Source organism: Paramisgurnus dabryanus, chromosome 13 (genome assembly GCF_030506205.2).
Source record: "Paramisgurnus dabryanus chromosome 13, PD_genome_1.1, whole genome shotgun sequence".
In the NCBI taxonomy this organism is placed as follows: domain Eukaryota; kingdom Metazoa; phylum Chordata; class Actinopteri; order Cypriniformes; family Cobitidae; genus Paramisgurnus; species Paramisgurnus dabryanus.
The window spans coordinates 22,795,847-22,814,948 of record NC_133349.1 but is presented as its reverse complement, the minus strand read 5'-3'; the positions used below and the strand labels follow the sequence as shown (position 1 = coordinate 22,814,948).

Sequence of the window (19,102 nt, the reverse complement as noted above, 5' to 3'; positions counted from 1 at the left end):
AGCCAAAACTTATAAAAGTAGGTTGAATTCACTTGCAAAACCAAGTTGTTTAACTTTATTCTGTAGTGTACATATACAAGACGTCCTTAGTTGACTAGTTCTGGCACTATACTCTATTTTGAACAAGATATGTAATGTACTGGAAAGAAAAAAGGTAATGTGGTAATGTGTAACATTTGTTTTATGCACAAACATCCTTAATGTAGTTCTCTTTAAAGAGTGCAATGTAAAAAAACGCAGTTGTTATAGATCTGTAAAGAGCTATAGTATATAGAGCTGTTTGATACACCAAAGGGATATTTTTTAACATTGTGTGTCTGCTCCATCCCGAAGCAATTGAAAAGTTTTCTGTGTGCAGGAATGGCTGCCACACCTAGTGTGTTGTGGACTGGTCTATAAACCAAAGCAGATAAACACTTAAAGGTGTTTAGAGATGGAGAAGATATGTAATCCTGTTAGCACGCCACTTGCAGTCTGCTCAGAAAATCTGTCTATTTAATCCGAACACTGCTTTTAAATACCAGCATAAACAGACAATGGCTTCAGTTCATAGAAATGTTTAATTAGAAAGTATCATAAATTTTGGACTGGATTGATCGTGCACAATTGTTGGAGTAATTCATCGGAGTCAGGTTTGGGCAAGGTGCAGAGTGAGTCATGTAAAATGAAAGTGTTTTGCCCATGCCCTACTTTTTGCTTTTAAACTTGGGAATTAGATGAAATAAAAAGTCCAGTCTGCGTTAGCTTTGCAGGTAATTTAAGGTAAACCAATGCTTTCCAATACTGTGATCATAGAGGTGGGAACTGAGACTTTCAGCAAGACCCCATTGGTATTCCAGACATGCTGGCAAAAGTAAACTCCATATGGTACCCATGCATGAAGGATATTCATACCTGTCCCTCGGGCTGGATCTGGCTCGGTAAGTCAGGCAGGGGCTTAAGGTCTGATCTGGGACTGGGAGGGGGGTCTGGGATTGGAACAAGGAGTGTGCGTAATTCGCTTGTTTAAAGCAGCGGATAACCTTGCTCACTGGTTGATTGACAGATCACACTGCTGGTCCCCCGGGACGCCCTAAATCCCGTCACTGGGCTTTAATTGAGTGTCAACAAACAGGCAGGCCTCCAACAGAGCAGATCTCAGAGGACCGCAGCAGATCTTCAGATGGTGTGGATGGGCATCTCACCACACTTGTGTAAAGGGTGATAAATCTTCAGAGGAGGCGTGACCTTGCGTGATCTAGACTGCTTTTAAAGCCGTCCAAGTCGTGACAGCTAAGCTTATGAAATACTTGAAGTTCTTTCGATGCCCCGAGGCCAAACTTAATACGACATGTTTTTAAATAATATCCTGGTAAAACGTGTTCATTAACCGAGTCATTTGTCTTCCTTGCTGTTAGTGTTTTAACTCAAGATAGATTCATTAAAGAATGCATGAGCTTTGGTGGCACCCAATGCTTTACATTTCTGTGTCAATAAGTTGATATCGAGATGAAATAGGCATGGCAACATGAAAGGACTGCTCGAGTGTGGCACGTCAGTGTTTATGAAGCCATGCAATGTTATGATCGCTGCGACTGAATTGAAGGATGAGGTGCATTCCTGTACAGCACATAGCGGACATGTCAAGGCTCAGCATGAGATCACCCTGATGTCACGCATATCAAACCATCATCAGCATCACTAAATATTTATGTGAATTTGAATTTACACCAAGATTTAATGTTCTTTTAACATAATTATATACTTAAGACGATCTAAACAGATGGAATGTACTTTGGATCTTGTTTTGATGGATATGTCTTGTCTTTTTTGTTTTGTCCTCTCTTAGCTCGATGATTGTGCCCTACAGCTGTCCCATAATGGCAGCTATCTGGACTTGGAATCCACCTTGGACGAGCAGAAAGACGAACTTGAAGGCTTTCAGCTGGATGGAGGGTAAGCATTTCATCTCAATAATAATTTACATCGTATTCTGCTTTCTAATGGGTCCAATTGATATTGTTGAAATTTTGGCGTCTTGGAAATAATGTGAGCACTAGTTTTACTTCATACTCCTAATGTGTTTAAACAATTGTCTAATTTGCCTCTCATTTGTCTCGCTTGTATCTATTTTCCTTAAATTACTTGAATGGATAGTTTACCAAAAAATTATATTTCTGTCATTAAATCACCCTCGAGTTCAAAACCTGTATAAATATTTTGTTTTACTGAATAAAAAGGAAGATATTTTGAAGAATGTTTGTAGCCAAGCAGGGGTGCGTTTCCCGAACAACGACGTAACTTAACCAACATAGTACGATTCAAAGTTGGAGAAACTAACCACCTTGTCACAACTGTTTTCCGAAAGCATAGTAACTTTGTCGCACATTCATCTTTTGAACCATGTTGGTTTAACAACGGCTCTCCTGATTTTGCCAAGTGGTTGATGACCCTGGGACAACATTTCAATCAACCAGATTTCAATCAGATTTCAAAAATAAGTTTAGAGTTTGTTTTAAGTTTAAGCTTACAACCAGGATTAGCTGTTTCTAGACAATTGTTTTTCACTTATCATGTCCCTCTGATTTTAGGGTTTGTGTATAGTTAGGGTTGGGGTTTGGGGTGGGTTTAGGTTTTATTTAGAAAAACGTTGTCCTTGGGTCAACACAATATGTTGCCTTGAGGACATCAACCACTTGGCAAAATCAGCTAGAGCGATTAACAACATAGTTGATGATGTTACGTGGGAGGTGAAGTACTTATTAAAGGTGCCCTTCCTCTGTCGTTTTTATTGTTTTATACTGTTGTCTGAGGTCTACTCATGACGTTTGCATGGTTTTTACATCCAAAAACATCAAAAGCAATAAGTAATAGACCATTTTGTACCCTGATTTTGAAGCTGGTTAGAGAAATTATCAGTTTTAATGGGCGGGCTGCATTGACGACTTGGAAGTAAACGCCCACTGCTATGATTGGATAACAGTTTTTTATTCAAACTAACTTTCAATTTAATCTCATGTGTAATCAGTTTAAAGCAACACTATGTAGTTTTTTTACCTTTAAATAATGTCTCTAAAATTATTTCAGTGATAGAACAACTTTTAACTGGACAAATTGTACTGTTGCTGCAACCTGAGCAGCCTCCTAGCTGCTACAAGCACACTTTGAAAGTGGCGGTGGAGGGTAGGAAACACAGCCTCGCCCCTCCCCCTGCCTGCAGAAGAGTGTCTGACACCAGGCACTGTTGCGCTTTTCAACCACATGGGGGAGCTGTAAGTCATTTTTACATGGAAACTACATAGTGTTGCTTTAATGTTAAGTGAGTGTCTTAAGACACAGTGTCTTTCTTACACACGCATATTTTATCATAAACCCTTTTGACACACACACACACGTGTCTTTTATCGTAAACCCTTTCGATGCGCGTGTAGCAGCGCACGCACGCACAAACACACACACACACGTCTTTTACATAAACCCTTCGATGCGCGTGTTACGAACGCACAAACACACACACACACACATGTGTCTGATCACATTTGATGCGTGTGCATCATGAATTCGCGTGAATCGCGTCCCTCTGAAGGGAAATCCCGGCCGCAACTGATAGTGACACATAGTACTAAAGTGTTTTACTCACACACACACGCGTGTCTTTTATCATAAACCCTTTCACCGTGTGTGCAGCATGAATTCGCGTCCCTAGGAAGGGAAAACACTGGCCGCCACAGTGACACATAGTACTGAAGTGTTTTACTCACACAAGCTGTGCCATTCTGTCCGGATCATACCTGTTTGGTGTTTCCCGAAACCATTGTTCAAACGAACATTCGCAAACTGCATCGCTAACTTGTGTTGTTGGAACGACGGCTCTTCACCTGTCGTTAGAAGCATCGTTCCTTGTTATTATCATATGTTATTAACTTACGTTGATCATGCTTTTAAAACAAAATAAGCAAAACATTTAGTACATTCTATATTCATCATTCTAAATATATTACAATTTTATACGTCTTTAAATTTGTAAACAGAATGAAAGAGCTGCATTTGAAAACTGCGCATGTGCGCAGAACTACGAGCTTTAAGACCCTGGGGAATCGCTGGGAGGAGTGACGTAAGAGAACTTGCGCGTGAATTAAATATATTGAAAATAAACAACAGATAACTAAATCACGATAACAAAATCATTCTTCCGATGCAATGTGTGTTTTTTACAGCAATAATCTGACATTAAATCGATTTGCACAGATTAATTAGTACTTCACCTCCCACGTGACATCATCAACTATGTTGTTAAACCAACATGGTTCAAACGACGAATGTGCGACAAAGTTACTATGCTCTCGTGACAAGGTAGTTCGTTTCTCCAACGATGAATCGTACTATGGTCGTTCAGCAACGAGTTGCGTCGTTGTTTGGTAAACGCACCCCTGTTTGGTTAAAATATCTTCACCATTTGTTTGGTTAAAAAGTTTGAGGTTTGACAATTGGAGGGTGAGTAAATGATGACAAAATTTCCTTTTTCAGTGAACTACCCCTTTAAAAGCGATCTAAGACCAAACTAATACTAAAAAATGAAACTGAGCTATGAATAAGCATACCCCGAGCAATAACGTTTCCACTGTCACATCTTTTGGAAACGTTTGCTGTTCTACACAGTTTAATTTAATCCCATTATGAGTAATTCAGATTGAAATGATAAAAAACTATTCGAGCTGAAAGACTAAAGCAATCATTTCTCTTGGCCTCCATTCAATGACATTGAGCAATGTAGTTCTTCATCTGCTTTGTTATTGTCTGAACTAGAGAATGATTGGCTGAAGTTATTGGCTTGATTTTCAATAGCCTCTGGGTGACTGTCTTCATAATACCTATACTTTGTTATGCATTCACATCTTGCTGCATTGGAGCCAAATCTTGCCATGTGCATTCATTTGAGAATCCATGAAACATTCCAACTGAAGCTATCAGAAAGACCTTAAAATCTTACAGCTCATGTCCTTTAATCTTGAGCACATACCTGAAATGGTCTCTTCATCAGTTAGCCCTTAAAATACCTGGCTGGCTGGTTGGTAGGGCAACAGAAGATGTCAACTTCGGGTCATAGGAAACCTTTCACAGTTCAGAGCTAATCACTTATGAAATGTCCCCCCTAGGATGCGATCATAGTTCACAGTTATGGTATTAGCATTTACAGGACTCAAATCTTACCTTGTAGATATTCGATGCTGGCACAAAACTGTGTAAACACACAATAAACTCTTTTTTTCTTCAACTCACACCTACGTCAGACTGTCATGCACAGCTATCTTTGCTACCCGCTGAGTTGACGTAGCCTTCAGAAACAGTCAGATGCCAGAGCCTGAAGGCTAGCTTTTGGCATGTGAGGCCGTTGTTGGACAAGGCCACAGTCATTAAGGGATGTATTGGTGTAAGTAGAGATGCAGGTCCAGAAATCTGTCTCTCACTTGCAGTTGAAGACATGGTGAAGTTGAAGGGCCGTTTCTTATCCTCCTCAAACAGAAGTGCCAACTGGCATGCTGGTTCTTTCTTTGGGTATATGTGTATGGAGATTATCAAGACTGTGTGGTATTAGACCCATGCAGAGTGTCTCAGTGGGCTGTGGGGACTACATTACTGTTAATAACAGGGTAATTCAGCACAGTGGGCTTTTATGGCCTGGAAAGGCTGGAGTTCACAGCCCCCAACATTTACTGCTGTTGCGCTTTTATTGCTGGGTCTAAAAACCTTGGACGAAGTACGTGATTAAGCCGAACCCGCTTCACCTTTTTCGATATTTTGCGGTTTTCTATCTCGCCTTATACGGCGTGACCTACCTTTGGTTGATTGTTAAAAGCACAGGAATATAATTAGCTTGAGATTCCTTTGTTGTTGCCTTATTGCTGCTACTGTATCTCTTGACTGTTTGCATTGTACGTCTGGATTGAATTATCAGGCTCTTCCTAATTCCCAGAGTATTCTGTTTTTCCCCTCTTTTTTGGCTTCGAGTTGTTTTAAAAATGAGATGCATTGTTCTTCGCACTGATAATGTGGGTGACACACATTGCTAAATTTTTCCCTATTGTCAAGATGATAAAGAAATCTCATTTAAATTGTGATTATACAATGAGTATTTATATTATTTTATTCAACATATTTTGTATAATGCAATTTATAAACATACTAAATTGTATTTATTTTTTTCTCCCGGTTTAAGAAAAAATTAAGAAATTCCAGGGTTGCCACGGGTCATTGAAAATTGAAATCCTTGAAAGTTTGTGAATCTGGGGGAAATAATTCAAGGCCCTGGGAAGTTTTTGAAAATATACAAACATAGATACAGGTTATTGAAAGTGCTTGAATCTATTTTATGCAAGATGTTTTCTAGAAAATAAATCCATATTATTCCCTGTGTAGTGTAGGATAATATGATAACATTTCTAGCCTTTTAAGCACACATGCTAAACTGTTCTCTTTAAATGCTTTTAACTTTTGTATGCGAATGTTGATTCATACCAAAATGCATTTTTTGCATAGTTTGACACATGAAAACGTCTCAGGTTACGTATGTAACTGTTGTTCCTTGAGAAGGGAACGAGACGCTGCGTCTCCCTTGCCATACTTCCTGCATCCCTGTAACGCCGTCTTTGGCAATATTTCAGATACCGAAATACTTTGTGGCTCCCGCATCACCGTTCTTTTAAGTTAAGCCTCACCATTGGTTAAATTTTATATACAAATTCAGACGCACTTACCCTTGGAGGCGTCCCCAAAGTGTCACCACAGTGACGCAGCACGAGTTCCCTCGAAAAGGAACTGTAACAGTGTGGGCCCTATTTTAACGATCTGAAACGCAAGTGCCAAGCGCAACGCGCAAGTGAGTATGTGGGCGGATCTTGGGCGCTGTTGCTATTTTCCCGGCGTGAGAAATAACTCTTGCGCCGGGCGCAAATCAATAAGGGGTTGATCTGAAGTAGGTTCATTATTCATAGGTGTGGTTTGGGCGTAACGTCAAATAAACCAATCAGAACGCTAGCCAACATTCCCTTTAAACGCAAGGGCGCAAGTTCCATGGCGGGTTGCTATTATTAAGACGGATTTACCAGGCGCACGCCAGGAGCGGTTCACAGCCGAGGAGACCGACGTCCTTGTACGGGGGAATCCCACGCTTGCCAGCATAAATCGGGCACGCCGTGTAACAGGAGGTGGATCTGCCTCAGGACTTGACGCCAGCAGAGGACATCGCTGCGTCCACCCTCACCGCTGAAAGGGTTTGGGGGCTTTGAAATCGGACCCAAGAAACGCAAGCAAGGTCCAACCCCAAAGTACTCTTACAAATCAAGTTCATATACATTAAGGTTTCTTATGAAAACATTTTAATTATTATTTACATAAAATAAACGTAATACAGCCACACAACAAAGTTATGAAAATATTTTAATCGTTATTTGCATGAGAATAAATAAAAACTATCACCACAATGCTCACCACTATGATTCCCCTTATCTCGTGTATTAATATTTTTAAGTGTAACAATTTATGATTTGCAAAAATAACTGTTGCATCTGTGTAGATTAGATAAGCAAAGTGTATGCGCGTTGTGCACCCTATACATTATGGTCAAGCATGCACCCTTAAAATAGCATAATGAACAACGCGCAACGCGCCACTGACTTTAAACTTTTTTTTTCTGGTCAGTGGCGCAATTGTTTTTTGAAACTGCAAAATAGCATCAGGGATGGTTTGCGCCGGAACACGCCTCCTTTTTTTGCGCTGAACCACCCAGGGAGCGCAAGTTCATTCCCTAGTTTGCCGACGTGCTTCTGTGACGGGAAAAACCCGCTGTGCGCCGGGGCAAAATACGAATGATACATGCGTCACGGACAAAGTCAATTGCGCTGGGTGCAAGATAGAGCCCTGTATCTTTAAAGGTAATACAATGTAACCCTGTCTCACTTGAAATGTGTCCCCACATTTAGTCTTTGAATTTGAGGGTATTGAACCTGGAAAGTCCTTGAAAGGTCCTTGAATTTGAAGTTAACTAAGGTGTGGGAATCCTGGATTTTCAAGATGATATAGAAGAAATCTCATTAATATTGTGATAATACAATAAGGATTTATATTATTTTATTCAACATATTTTGTATAATATAATCTATAAACATACTAATTTTTTTTATTCTCCCGGTTTAAGAAAAACATAAGAAATTGCCAGTGACCTAAGAAAAAATGTAAAAAACTTAAAGGGGCCATGGCATGAAAATGTTAGCATTGCCACTTTGTAGGTGTGAGCAAAAATAGGTCATTGAAATTTGGCTTTCATTATGATGTCATAAGGATATCTTATTAGAATAATACCGCCCCCTTAATCTGCACTATCCAAGCACTGCACTGCTATTTAGTGCAGAGAGAAAGAGAGAGAAAAGAAGGACTTGACAGCACAATTGAGTTTGAATTACAACAAACCACTATCATTGTGATCAGTGTTTGCACTTCATCCGCTCATTTGCATTTTAAAAAACACACCCAAAACGACACATTTTTGCTCAAACCTACAAAGTGGCAATGCTAACATTTTCATGTTATGACCCCTTTAAATAGTAATTTTGTCCTACTCAAAACCATGACTGAAATGGGGATTCAGTCCAGGGCAGGCTGTGAATTTCAATGAGGGATAGAACTCCTGTTAAAAGTATAGACGATTTTCATCTTTTATCCATGTAATTGCCATCAAACCCTATGCAGAATTCATATATAAATGTGACCAAGTCTGTGAAAACAAAGCTAAAGTCAATGTGTTTTTGATTTATAATGTAAAGAACATTCTGTAAAAATATAATCTTGATATCTTTAATATTTTGGCCAAGGCCATGAGAAATCAATAATTAAAATCAAACTTTGATGCTTTTATAATCTCATAATTAGATTGAGACTTTAGCCTGAATTTCACAGACAGGGTGACATATATAGTGGGACTTTCATCTCTGGTTTAAAAATAAGTCCCCAACTACATTCTAAAAAATAGGTGCTAAATAGCCCTAAAAGCTTGTAATCAAAGGGGAACCATTTTTTGTGCTATATATAGCACCTATAAAGAACCTGTGATGGAATATAGCACCACTATATCACCATGGTTCTTTATAACATAATAGGGTTCTACACAGGTACTACATAGTTGCCATATGGAACTTAAAATGGTTCCCCTGTGATTACAAGCCAGTGAATCAGTTTTAGTGCTTTGTAGCACCGTTTGTTTTAAGATTGTAGGGTCACCCCACTGAATCTATGCTATTTCTAACACCGCTCAAAACAATAATAGCTCGTCTTCTCTTCAATAGTTTGCTAAGTTAATCTTGTTTTAAAGATGCTTTTAATTATTATACTGGAAATCAGGACAAAAATGTGTCTTAGAAAACAAACCGATTCTTGCATCCTTGATTTAGTTTGAATACAAAAACCTTGTATTCCAGTGGGGCAATGGATACAGATTACAAGTTGCATTCCACAGGTGCCTTGCTCATATGTAGTCACTTTGGGCTCTGATTGTGAAATGATCCTCTAACGCCTCATTCTGTAAGTTGGATATCTCCATATCATAGTGGCTTAACCACCCTAATCATTACCACACCACCTCACACGGCAAAAGCTTTCCCAGCCTGACACAGATCCCCCTCTCAAATTTAACATGTTGTCAGTCTTGGCAAATCATCATTAATATCCTTTATATCTTTAAGGTTCTGCATAAACTCTTAAATATAAAGGAGAACCATTTTTGGCATCTAAAAAAACCTCTCTGATTTACAAAAGGTTCTTTAGAATAGAAATGGTTCTTTGAGGAATCAAAAATGGTTCTTCTATGGGATCTCTGTGAAAAAACACTTTTGTTTGTAGCTAATTGTAGATGTTAATATGTTATTGTACACAATAATATACTTTCTTTATATATGAACATCTTTCATTTTCTTTATCTGTCTTGGTTGCTCTGTCCTTTTATATATTTTTGTACTTTTTTCCTGGCTGATGGGCCAGAGGAGCTGTCGTCGGGTTCGGTTAGCCTCTGGCCCTGGAGAGACGCCTAGTTCCTTTAATGGGAACGTTTCAAATATTTGTGCGGATTACATGGATAGAAGGGTAGGAGGCTGCTCAGCTGGACCGCTGGATTTTTCCCTTTTTGCTGAAGTAAATGGCAGTCAGAGGATCTGTGGACGAAAGCGTGGAAACACTGAGTTGGTGTGCGACTGTGTCTCTGTGCACTTTGTGTTTGGAGACCCTTATGAAAAAATGCACAGGTGTCTTTTTCTTCTGCATACATTATACTTACAGTATAAGTGAATCAAATGTAAAAGTATGTTTTTGAATGCACAGTATGTGTTTGCAGGGACGATACAGACTACATCATATGCTCTGTATGTCAAATTTCTGGCAACTCTGTAAAAAAATAATTTGTTGCCTCAAAAATGAATATTATCATAAAGTTGAAATATTGTCAAACATTGTCATCTTTTGTCAAGGTAAATGATATTAAGTTGAAATGACCAAAATATGTAAGGCAGCAAAGAATTTTTGTAATGCTTAAAGCAACACTATGTAGTTTCCATGTAAAAATGACTTACAGCTCCCCCATGTGGTTGAAAAGCGCAACAGTGCCTGGTATCAGACACTCTTCTGCAGGCAGGGGGAGGGGCGGGGCTGTGTTTCCTACCCTCCACCGCAACTTTCAGAGTGTGCTTGTAGCAGCTAGGCGGCTGCTCAGGTTGCAGCAACAATACAATTTGTCCAGTTAAAAGTTGTTTTATCACTGAAATAATTTTAGAGACATTATTTAAAGGTAAAAAAACTACATAGTGTTGCTTTAATTCAGAAGTTTTCCTCCTCAACCGGGCTTGTCATCCATGTTGGTTTTGTGTACATTCTCGCTCTAATGCAGTCCGCCAGGGCACACCAGGGCATGCATGCATCATTTATACCAAACAGCCCATGAGTTAGTGTTGTAAATCTTGACTTGTTGAGTTACAGAGCGTTCAGCAAAATCCAAACAGTTTGGCTGATAGGTTTTGTCGAATACTTTCACTGTATTTCGAAGTGTTACGTGATTTAGCGGGTGTAGCGCATAATAAATACAGGCACATCTACGTCCAACATGAAACTTCTCTTTCTAGTTTATTTGCAGAGTCATCACTGTTCCAGGACTCCCTGTTGTCTGCCATTAATTACAGTATAGGAAATGGTTGGTTTTGAACAGGGTCCAAGTATGCAGGGCACATGTCTCAGGTCCTCTCTGTGCTCAATTCTCACTCTCTCCTTTCCAGTTGTTCGCTACCCGGGCATCTTTATGGGACTTCACAGTGTGATATTTCTTAAAAAAAGGCTTGAAGTAAGCAGTCAACTAAAGTTGGAGTGAGTGTGCCTGGCAGGACTCCAGACCCAAGAGGGGCTGCATGGGGCCAGGATCAGGCCAGAAAGGGTTTATGGGGCATTTGGGAGTAAATAAAGAAAAGCCTGCTCATCTCAGGGGAGTGAAGCTGCTTCAAATCTCCGTTCTCTCCCTGTAGACGTTGTATTTGTTATGATGGTGTAGCGGTTTGTTTGGGAGCTGTGGTTCATCTAGTGTAGGTTGTACAGTGATGATTAACTCATAGTGGTTAAGATTGTTTATTCATTCACCAGAGCTGTTATGTGCCGTGCATCTGTTTTTCTGAGAGACTTTAGTTTTGGTGATTTTTCATTTCAGCCAAAAAAGAAAAATCTGTCGTAATTTTTTCAACCTCATGTTGCTCAAAACCTATACAGTATGGTGTTATTTCAAGAATTTTTACATTTAGCAGATGCTTTAAAGTAAACATATCATGAAAATCTGACTTTTTCGATGTTTTAGTGCTATAATTGGGTCCCCAGTGCTTTTATCAACCTAGAAAATGTGAAAAAGACCAACATAGTAACTTAGTTTTGGTAATCCATTTTCTAGCTCCCCTTGTGATGTCAGAAGGGGATCATCTTATAATATTACCGCCCCTTAATCTGCACTATCCAACCACGGCACTGCCATTTAGTGCAGATATCAGCTCATTTGCATTTAAAGGACACACCCAAAAACAGACAAATTTTGCTCACACCTACAAAGTGCTCATTTTAACATGATATAATAAATTATCTTTATGGTATTTTGAGCTACAACTTCACATACATACTCTGGGGACACTAAATATTTAAAAAGTCTTGTGAAATGTCCCCTTTAATTCAAATCGATTTACAGTGCATTAAAACATGCATAAATTTTTTATCAGTATATGTGGGTTCGAATCCATGACCTTTTGCACTGCTAATGCATTGCTCTACTAAGCACTGAGCTATACAGGAGAACAAAGGGATTTTTTAGGAATCCTCACATGCAGTATCTGCTCTATAATGACGTGACGTATCAAGCTTGAAAGAAGCACCATATAAGTGTCATAAAATAGTTCCCTTTCAAGGGAACTTCACGCTGCGTCAGAGAGCTGACACTTTGGGAACACCTACAGTGTGACGGCGTCTGAGCATGTATATCACATTCGACCAATGGTTGGGCGTGATGTCATAGGCAGAAGCCAGAGAGCATAAAAAGGACGAAAAGGAACACCCACTTTATCTGCCATATGTCGAAGCGGGAAGGCCGGAAGTATGGCAAATAAGACGCATCGTCTCTTTCCACTCTCAGGGAACAGAGATTACATAAGTAACCCGAGACGTTTTTTAACATAAACCTCACTCAATTTTATTAGATCTATCATTTAAAGCAACACTATGTAGTTTCCATGTAAAAATGACTTACAGCTCCCCCATGTGGTTGAAAAGCGCAACAGTGCCTGGTATCAGACACTCTTCTGCAGGCAGGGGGAGGGGCGGGGCTGTGTTTCCTACCCTCCACCGCCACTTTCAGAGTGTGCTTGTAGCAGCTAGGAGGCTGCTCAGGTTGCAGCAACACTACAATTTGTCCAGTTAAAAGTTGTTCTATTACTGAAATAATTTTAGAGACATTATTTAAAGGTAAAAAAAACTACATTGTGTTGCTTTAAGCTTTAAAATAAAATATAAAATAATATGCAATATGCAGTTTTGTTTCTCAAGTAAATATTTGTATATATTTATAACAGAAATACTTGAATTTGCTCATTTCAACTGTCTATCTCTGGCTGGTGTTATGTGGCTGATGCTGGAAACACTTTCTCCTTTCTGCCCCAAACAGATCTCAGTTTACAGGGGCTATTCTGTTTCACAAAGCTGTGCACGTTCGTCTGAGTAAGTCTCATCATTGGAGCTTGAGCTGTGGAAAAAACTGAGTCATGAAGCTGAAGACCTTCTCTCCAGCCGAGATGCATTCTGGGAGATGGTGTAGACAGGGATGCAGAATGATACAGTATGTCATCTGTGCCGTGTGTGATAGACCGTCCACAGACGTGCAGTCTCTTGGCAATCGCCCACATGCAGAAATTCTCACAGTTTTTAGCCAAGACATTAAGCCAAGACATACAGCTACATTCAGATTCAGTCGAAGTTCTCCTGCTTCGGTCTCAGTATAGCTCAAATAACACGCATTGCCTCGGAGTATCTCATGCATATACTTAGGTTTGGTTTTTTAATTTGATAATGGGTATGTACGGTGCTGTAGTGAAAAGTAAGGTTGTGGTTGTTAGCTGGGCTAATGTTACTAGCGGGCAAAAGTGCGAGTTCATACTGAAATAGATCCAGTTACTCATTAGCTTCAGTGACAGAGGCATTAGGTTGCTTTTTGTTGTCCCGTTCCTTTAGGAATGTCATGCTGTATGTGTCTATAAAGCGTGCTGTAGTGTATATAGGGAGGGCATTTTGATGAGGTTGTTGGTTGCTAACAGCGATGCCCTCGTGTGTGGCACGCTGCCAGGCAGCTCATCAAACTTTCTTTGTGTAACTTACACAAAGCAGCGTTTGTTTACAGGTCTCAGTGTTTAACAGGGTCCCGTCCTGCTTTCAGGAAACGTACCTGCAGTATCTCAGACTATATTGGCTGGTGATGTAAATCTGGAAATCACTTCTATCTGTTTTATCTGCCATCGTTATGAGTTTCTGTTTAGTCTGCTTCTCTTTACTGTGTTGCTTCTTGTCTGTTATTTCTGGTAAATGGCTTCGACCCACACGGGTCCTATTTTAGAGTCAATGTGGTGCAAGGTTGTGGTTAATCGAAAATCTTGATATAAACCTTTATCATTCCAAAACATTTTTTATCCTGTATTTTTGTGAATGGAAAACAATCTTTGTTAATCAGACAGTATGAGGGATTTGTTGATGCTTGCACAACATATGGATTTTAGTGAAGTATATTTATTATTACATTACATTTATGCATTTAGCAGTCACCTTTATCCATAGTACAAAGTACACTTTGGGCTAGATTTACTAACAGCTACGCTCAATTAATTTAATCAAAAACGCTTGAAACTCTTGAGCCTCTCTGATTGGACGATCTCGCAAGTAGAATAAGCTGAATAAGGGGCACCTCACATTTCGCATCTAAAACCGTGTGGAAAATGCGACTTCCTCCTTCTTTCCAAAGCGCTTGGGCACTCCCATAGCATTTGCCGTTGCTAAGCAACCTAAGCGTTGCGTGACGTTGTGCCGAGCACCCACTGGCGGAAAAAGAAATCGTCTGTATGTGTTTATTTCGAGTTATTCACCCAGACAGATAGTTCCTCTGTTCATCAGATAATCTAAGGATGAGCGTGGGCTGGATCTGTGCCCATACTCGTCTTTCACTTTTTATATATAAATGGCATGACCTATATGCCATTTCCACCACTACTTCAGGTCCAGGGGTCAGAGAGGACTGCCAGAAGCTGTCCTGCTTCCACCCCATTTTCACCCTTTCCCCACAATAGCCCTCTCCTCTCCACTCTCAGTCTATCGAATTCCTCCCCGAGCAGGAAGTCAGCTGGTCTGCACCGTCTGTTGCGGCTCAGTGCCGCATATGGCTCAGGTCTCTTTAGACTAGCAGCTTAACTCACCTGACCTAAATATAAGAGCAGACGTGATGCAAAGCACCAGGCTCACTGTGTAAACAGTTTTACTTTACAATTTTAAAGTTCTGTCAAAAATCTAGTGCTGTGTATCTTTAAGAATTTTGCGATACAGTACCAATATGTATCACAATACAGGGGTTGCGATGCAAAATGTTGCAATACTCTAAAAAGTTTCCTATTTTTAGGAATGTAATAGGATTTCATTTTAAGAAAGCTGTCATTGAGAACACACCACCATATGCAAACTTTAGGAAAAAAAACAACAACAACAAACAAACAAACTGTGGCCTGCCCAGAGATAAGTTTGGAGATAATAAGAATGCTATCTAGTGGTCGGGATGTAAACTTCAAAGGCAACAACTGCCATGAATTTTGTATGATGTGTCTTTGAATGACTTTTTCACTTAAAGGCGGGGTGCACGATCTGTGAAAGCCAATGTTGACATTTGAAATCACCTAAGCAAACACGCCCTCTACCCCAATAGAATCTAGACCTTCTTTTGATAGTCCTGCCCCACACATACACATATTAGTAATGCCCCTTACTGCTGATTGGCTACAAGTGTGTTTTGGTACTCGGCCCGACTCCCTTTTCCAAAGCGTTTTTCAAAAATCATGCACCCCGCCTTTAATAAAGCCACATACCTTCAATGTGGATATCAGGAAAGGTACAAAAGTTGTCACTGGGACAGTAACTTTTAAAAAGTTACTAATATGTACAATTTAGGCACAGATATGTATACATTTGGTACTAATATGTACATTTGATGAACTAATATGTACTGTTTTATGCATAATAAGGTTGTTTTCACATATGTTGGTGCGCACCGTGGTGCGGCCTCGGAGCGCACCAAAATACATTGTATCATTTTTCAGTTAGTGCGGTCCGTGTTCACATATATATATTTTTTACTTTACTCGACATGCGGCACCGTACACCATGTGACAACGGTCAGCGCTGTCATTGGTCTCTGACAGCTCTTACCATCTCATGACCACCCCCACGTTTCCACGACAACCAGCTTGACAGAGAGAGCGCAGCTATCAAGATGTGGAGATAAACGATGCACGTCTTTGCGAAGTTTCTTTGCTTTAATGCGAAATTGCGTAGCTGTTCTATTAAAGCCTTTCTCACGGAGCCGTTTGCTAAAAAGCCCGTAATGTCACTATTTGTGTGTGGAGGACAGCTATGCATTTATAAAATCATCAGCTCAAACGTAAAGGAGACAGCGAATCTCTATGCAACGGACCAGGATTGGCTTGTTTGTTGTTAACCCACAATATAATACCCGGCTCACGTCACAACGAAAGCCCAGTGGCTCAAACATGTGGAGAACTTCCTGTATTTGGTTCGGCCCAAGGTCCAGCAGTGTTCACACCACAGGTGGGTCGCCCCAGAGTTCGGCAACAGCCGCTCCGAGACCACCTGTTTAGAGCGGCCTCGGAGCGGTCGTTTAGTGCGCACCCGAGTGCGGCTGTTGTGTTCACACTGACCCAAACGCACCGTACTCGGAGCGACACGTCATTTAGGCCGACCTAAACAGTGTATATGTGAAAACACCCTTAGTGTACTTTTTGAATGGGTACCGCCCCAGTCAACACTTTTGTACCATTTATTTTGAGAATGTATAGTGATAATTTTAGTACTGTTATGGTACTTTATCAAAATAAACCATGATACACAAAATTGTAATAATCGATTTCATTTACAACTCCTAAGTATTTAAAAAAGCATCCCAGTTTAAAAAAAATAAGGTATTGCTATTGGACCATGTCCACGAAGATCTTACTTCTGTTTGTTATCTGTTATATTTACCCACCTGTATGTTGTTTTTAACCTGTATGAGTTCTGTTGAACACAAAAGAAGATATTTTGAGAAATGATGCTGGTAAGCACACAGTTAACAGTCCCCATTGACTTCCATAGTAGGAAAACAAATACTATGGAAGTCAGTGGGTAGTACCGTCAACGGTGTGCTTACCATCTATAATCAAAATATCTTCTTTTGTGTTCAACAGCATAAAGAAACTCATACAGGTTTAGAACAACATGAGGGCGACAAAATGATGACAGATTTGCATTTTTGGTTGAACTACCCCTTCAAGTTCAAAGGGACGATTTTGAGCTCCTGCACTGTAGACAGCAGGTCATATCTATTGATCATTATACCTTACAAAAATTTCTCTTCACCTCATCTCTGATTCTGCTCTGATTTAAGCAATTAAAAAAATATTCTGTATTGTCACCATAGTATTTTGTATTGTCTTTACAGTGGTCTGCATAATGTTGTTTGTTTGCTCCTCAGGAGGGGAAAGAAACACAGTATTGTCCTAAGAACGCAGCTGTCTGTCAGAGTTCATGCCTGCATAGGTGAGTAACGAAATGCTGTTTTAACATTAAAAAAAGTGAGTATTGTTCTGGCTCGGTCAGGAGTTTCAGGTTGTATTAAATAGTTTGGGAATTATTTTCCCATTTGTTTCTTGTTGAACTGACGGATGTGTGAATTATACTGAGGGTCTTGCTGGAGTTTAACTGTGTGGTAAAGTTTTTCTGTTGCTAATGGGCCCTCCAAGGTTTATGATCTTGTTTGATGTTCCATGCTTGATTTCTCAATCAATACAAAATAGCTCGTTCAGCAACTTTATGTGAATGCCAGAGAAGTGGTTTAGACACACGCCAACACACGTCTTGTGTCAGGCATGTTTGCTTTAAAACAATAAAAAATCAAGTTTTATTGTTACTAAAAAGGTCATCTTAATTTATCATCGGGATAACATTTCTACTAACAATTACACAAATGTGCAAGGGTGCATTTTTCACAAACTGTGGTTGTTGTGGTTAATTAATTTGTTATATGGGAAGCCTAATAGCAGTTACATGTGAAATATATAGTAAATAAATTATATGTGATCCTGTCTGTGAAATCAGCTTTAAGTATCATAATCTAATTAAGTGATTAGGAAAATTAAAGAGCACCTATTATACAAAATGCACTTTTACAAGGTGTTTGGAGATAAATGTGTGTTGGCAGTGTGTAAACACAACCACCCTACAATAAAAACACCCTCTCCCATTATTTTCAATCCCCATTTTTAGTTGAAGTCGTTTATAACATGCATTTGTAAAGCAACACTCGTCAAACATAATCATTATTAGGGCTGGGCATTTTTCGATTAATCTTTTTTTTTTATCGGTGGTTGATTCAAAATCGATTCTCACAGGCCACAAATCGTTTTTTTTTTTCAATTTTATATTCCGCAAACATTGAATGTAAGATTAAAGGAATAGTCTACTCATTTTCAATATTAAAATATGTTATTACCTTAACTAAGAAGAGTTGATACATCCCTCTATCATCTTAGTGCGTGCACGTAAGCGCTGGGGCGCGCTGCTACACTTCGATAGCATTTAGCTTAGCCCCATTCATTCAATGGTACCAAACAGAGATAAAGTTAGAAGTGACCAAACACATCAAAGTTTTTCCTATTTAAGACGAGTAGTTATACAAGCAAGTTTGGTGGTACAAAATAAAACGTAGCGCTTTTCTAAGAGGATTTAAAAGAGGAACTATATTGTATGGCGTAACAGCACTTTTGAGAGTACTTCGACTCGGCGCAGTAACACTCTCCCTCTCCCATTATGAGAGGGAAAAGGGGAGCGGATTTTTCAGGCGAGTTGAAGCACTCCCAAAAGTGCTATTCCGCCATACAATATAGTTCCTCTTTTAAATCCGCTTATATCCGCAGTCTATATTGTAATATATTACAATATGTAATATATTACAATATAATATAACATTCTATATAATCTATATTCATTGAGTTGAATCGAGAACCGGGTATAAAAATTGAGTCGAGAATCGGAATCGAAAACCGGTGCGAGAATCGAAATCGAATCGTTCTGATAGCTTGTGAATCGATATCGAATTGATCTGGAACATCTGAATCGATACCCAGCCCTAATTATTATCCATATTCTTTATTAACATGAAAATACCTAGAAAAGTATGAAAAACAGCAATATAAATATATGCTTAAGCCATTTCCTGGAGCGGCATGTGTAATGGTTCTTCTTCTGCAGTGCATATTGAGTT

The 19,102-nt window shown here is 39.5% G+C and overlaps 1 protein-coding gene across 3 annotated transcripts in view; it reads left to right on the top strand.

Annotated features, from left to right (window-relative positions):
- Window positions 1-19,102, top strand: part of fhod3b (formin homology 2 domain containing 3b) — a 168,849-nt gene that overhangs the window by 9,877 nt on the left and 139,870 nt on the right. For all 3 annotated transcript variants that reach the window (XM_065246000.2, XM_065245999.2, XM_065245998.2), the window contains exons 2-3: window positions 1,829-1,935; window positions 17,315-17,379. In XM_065246000.2, coding sequence (XP_065102072.2) covers window positions 1,829-1,935; window positions 17,315-17,379 — 172 coding nt within the window. The remainder of the gene's footprint in view (window positions 1-1,828; window positions 1,936-17,314; window positions 17,380-19,102) is intronic.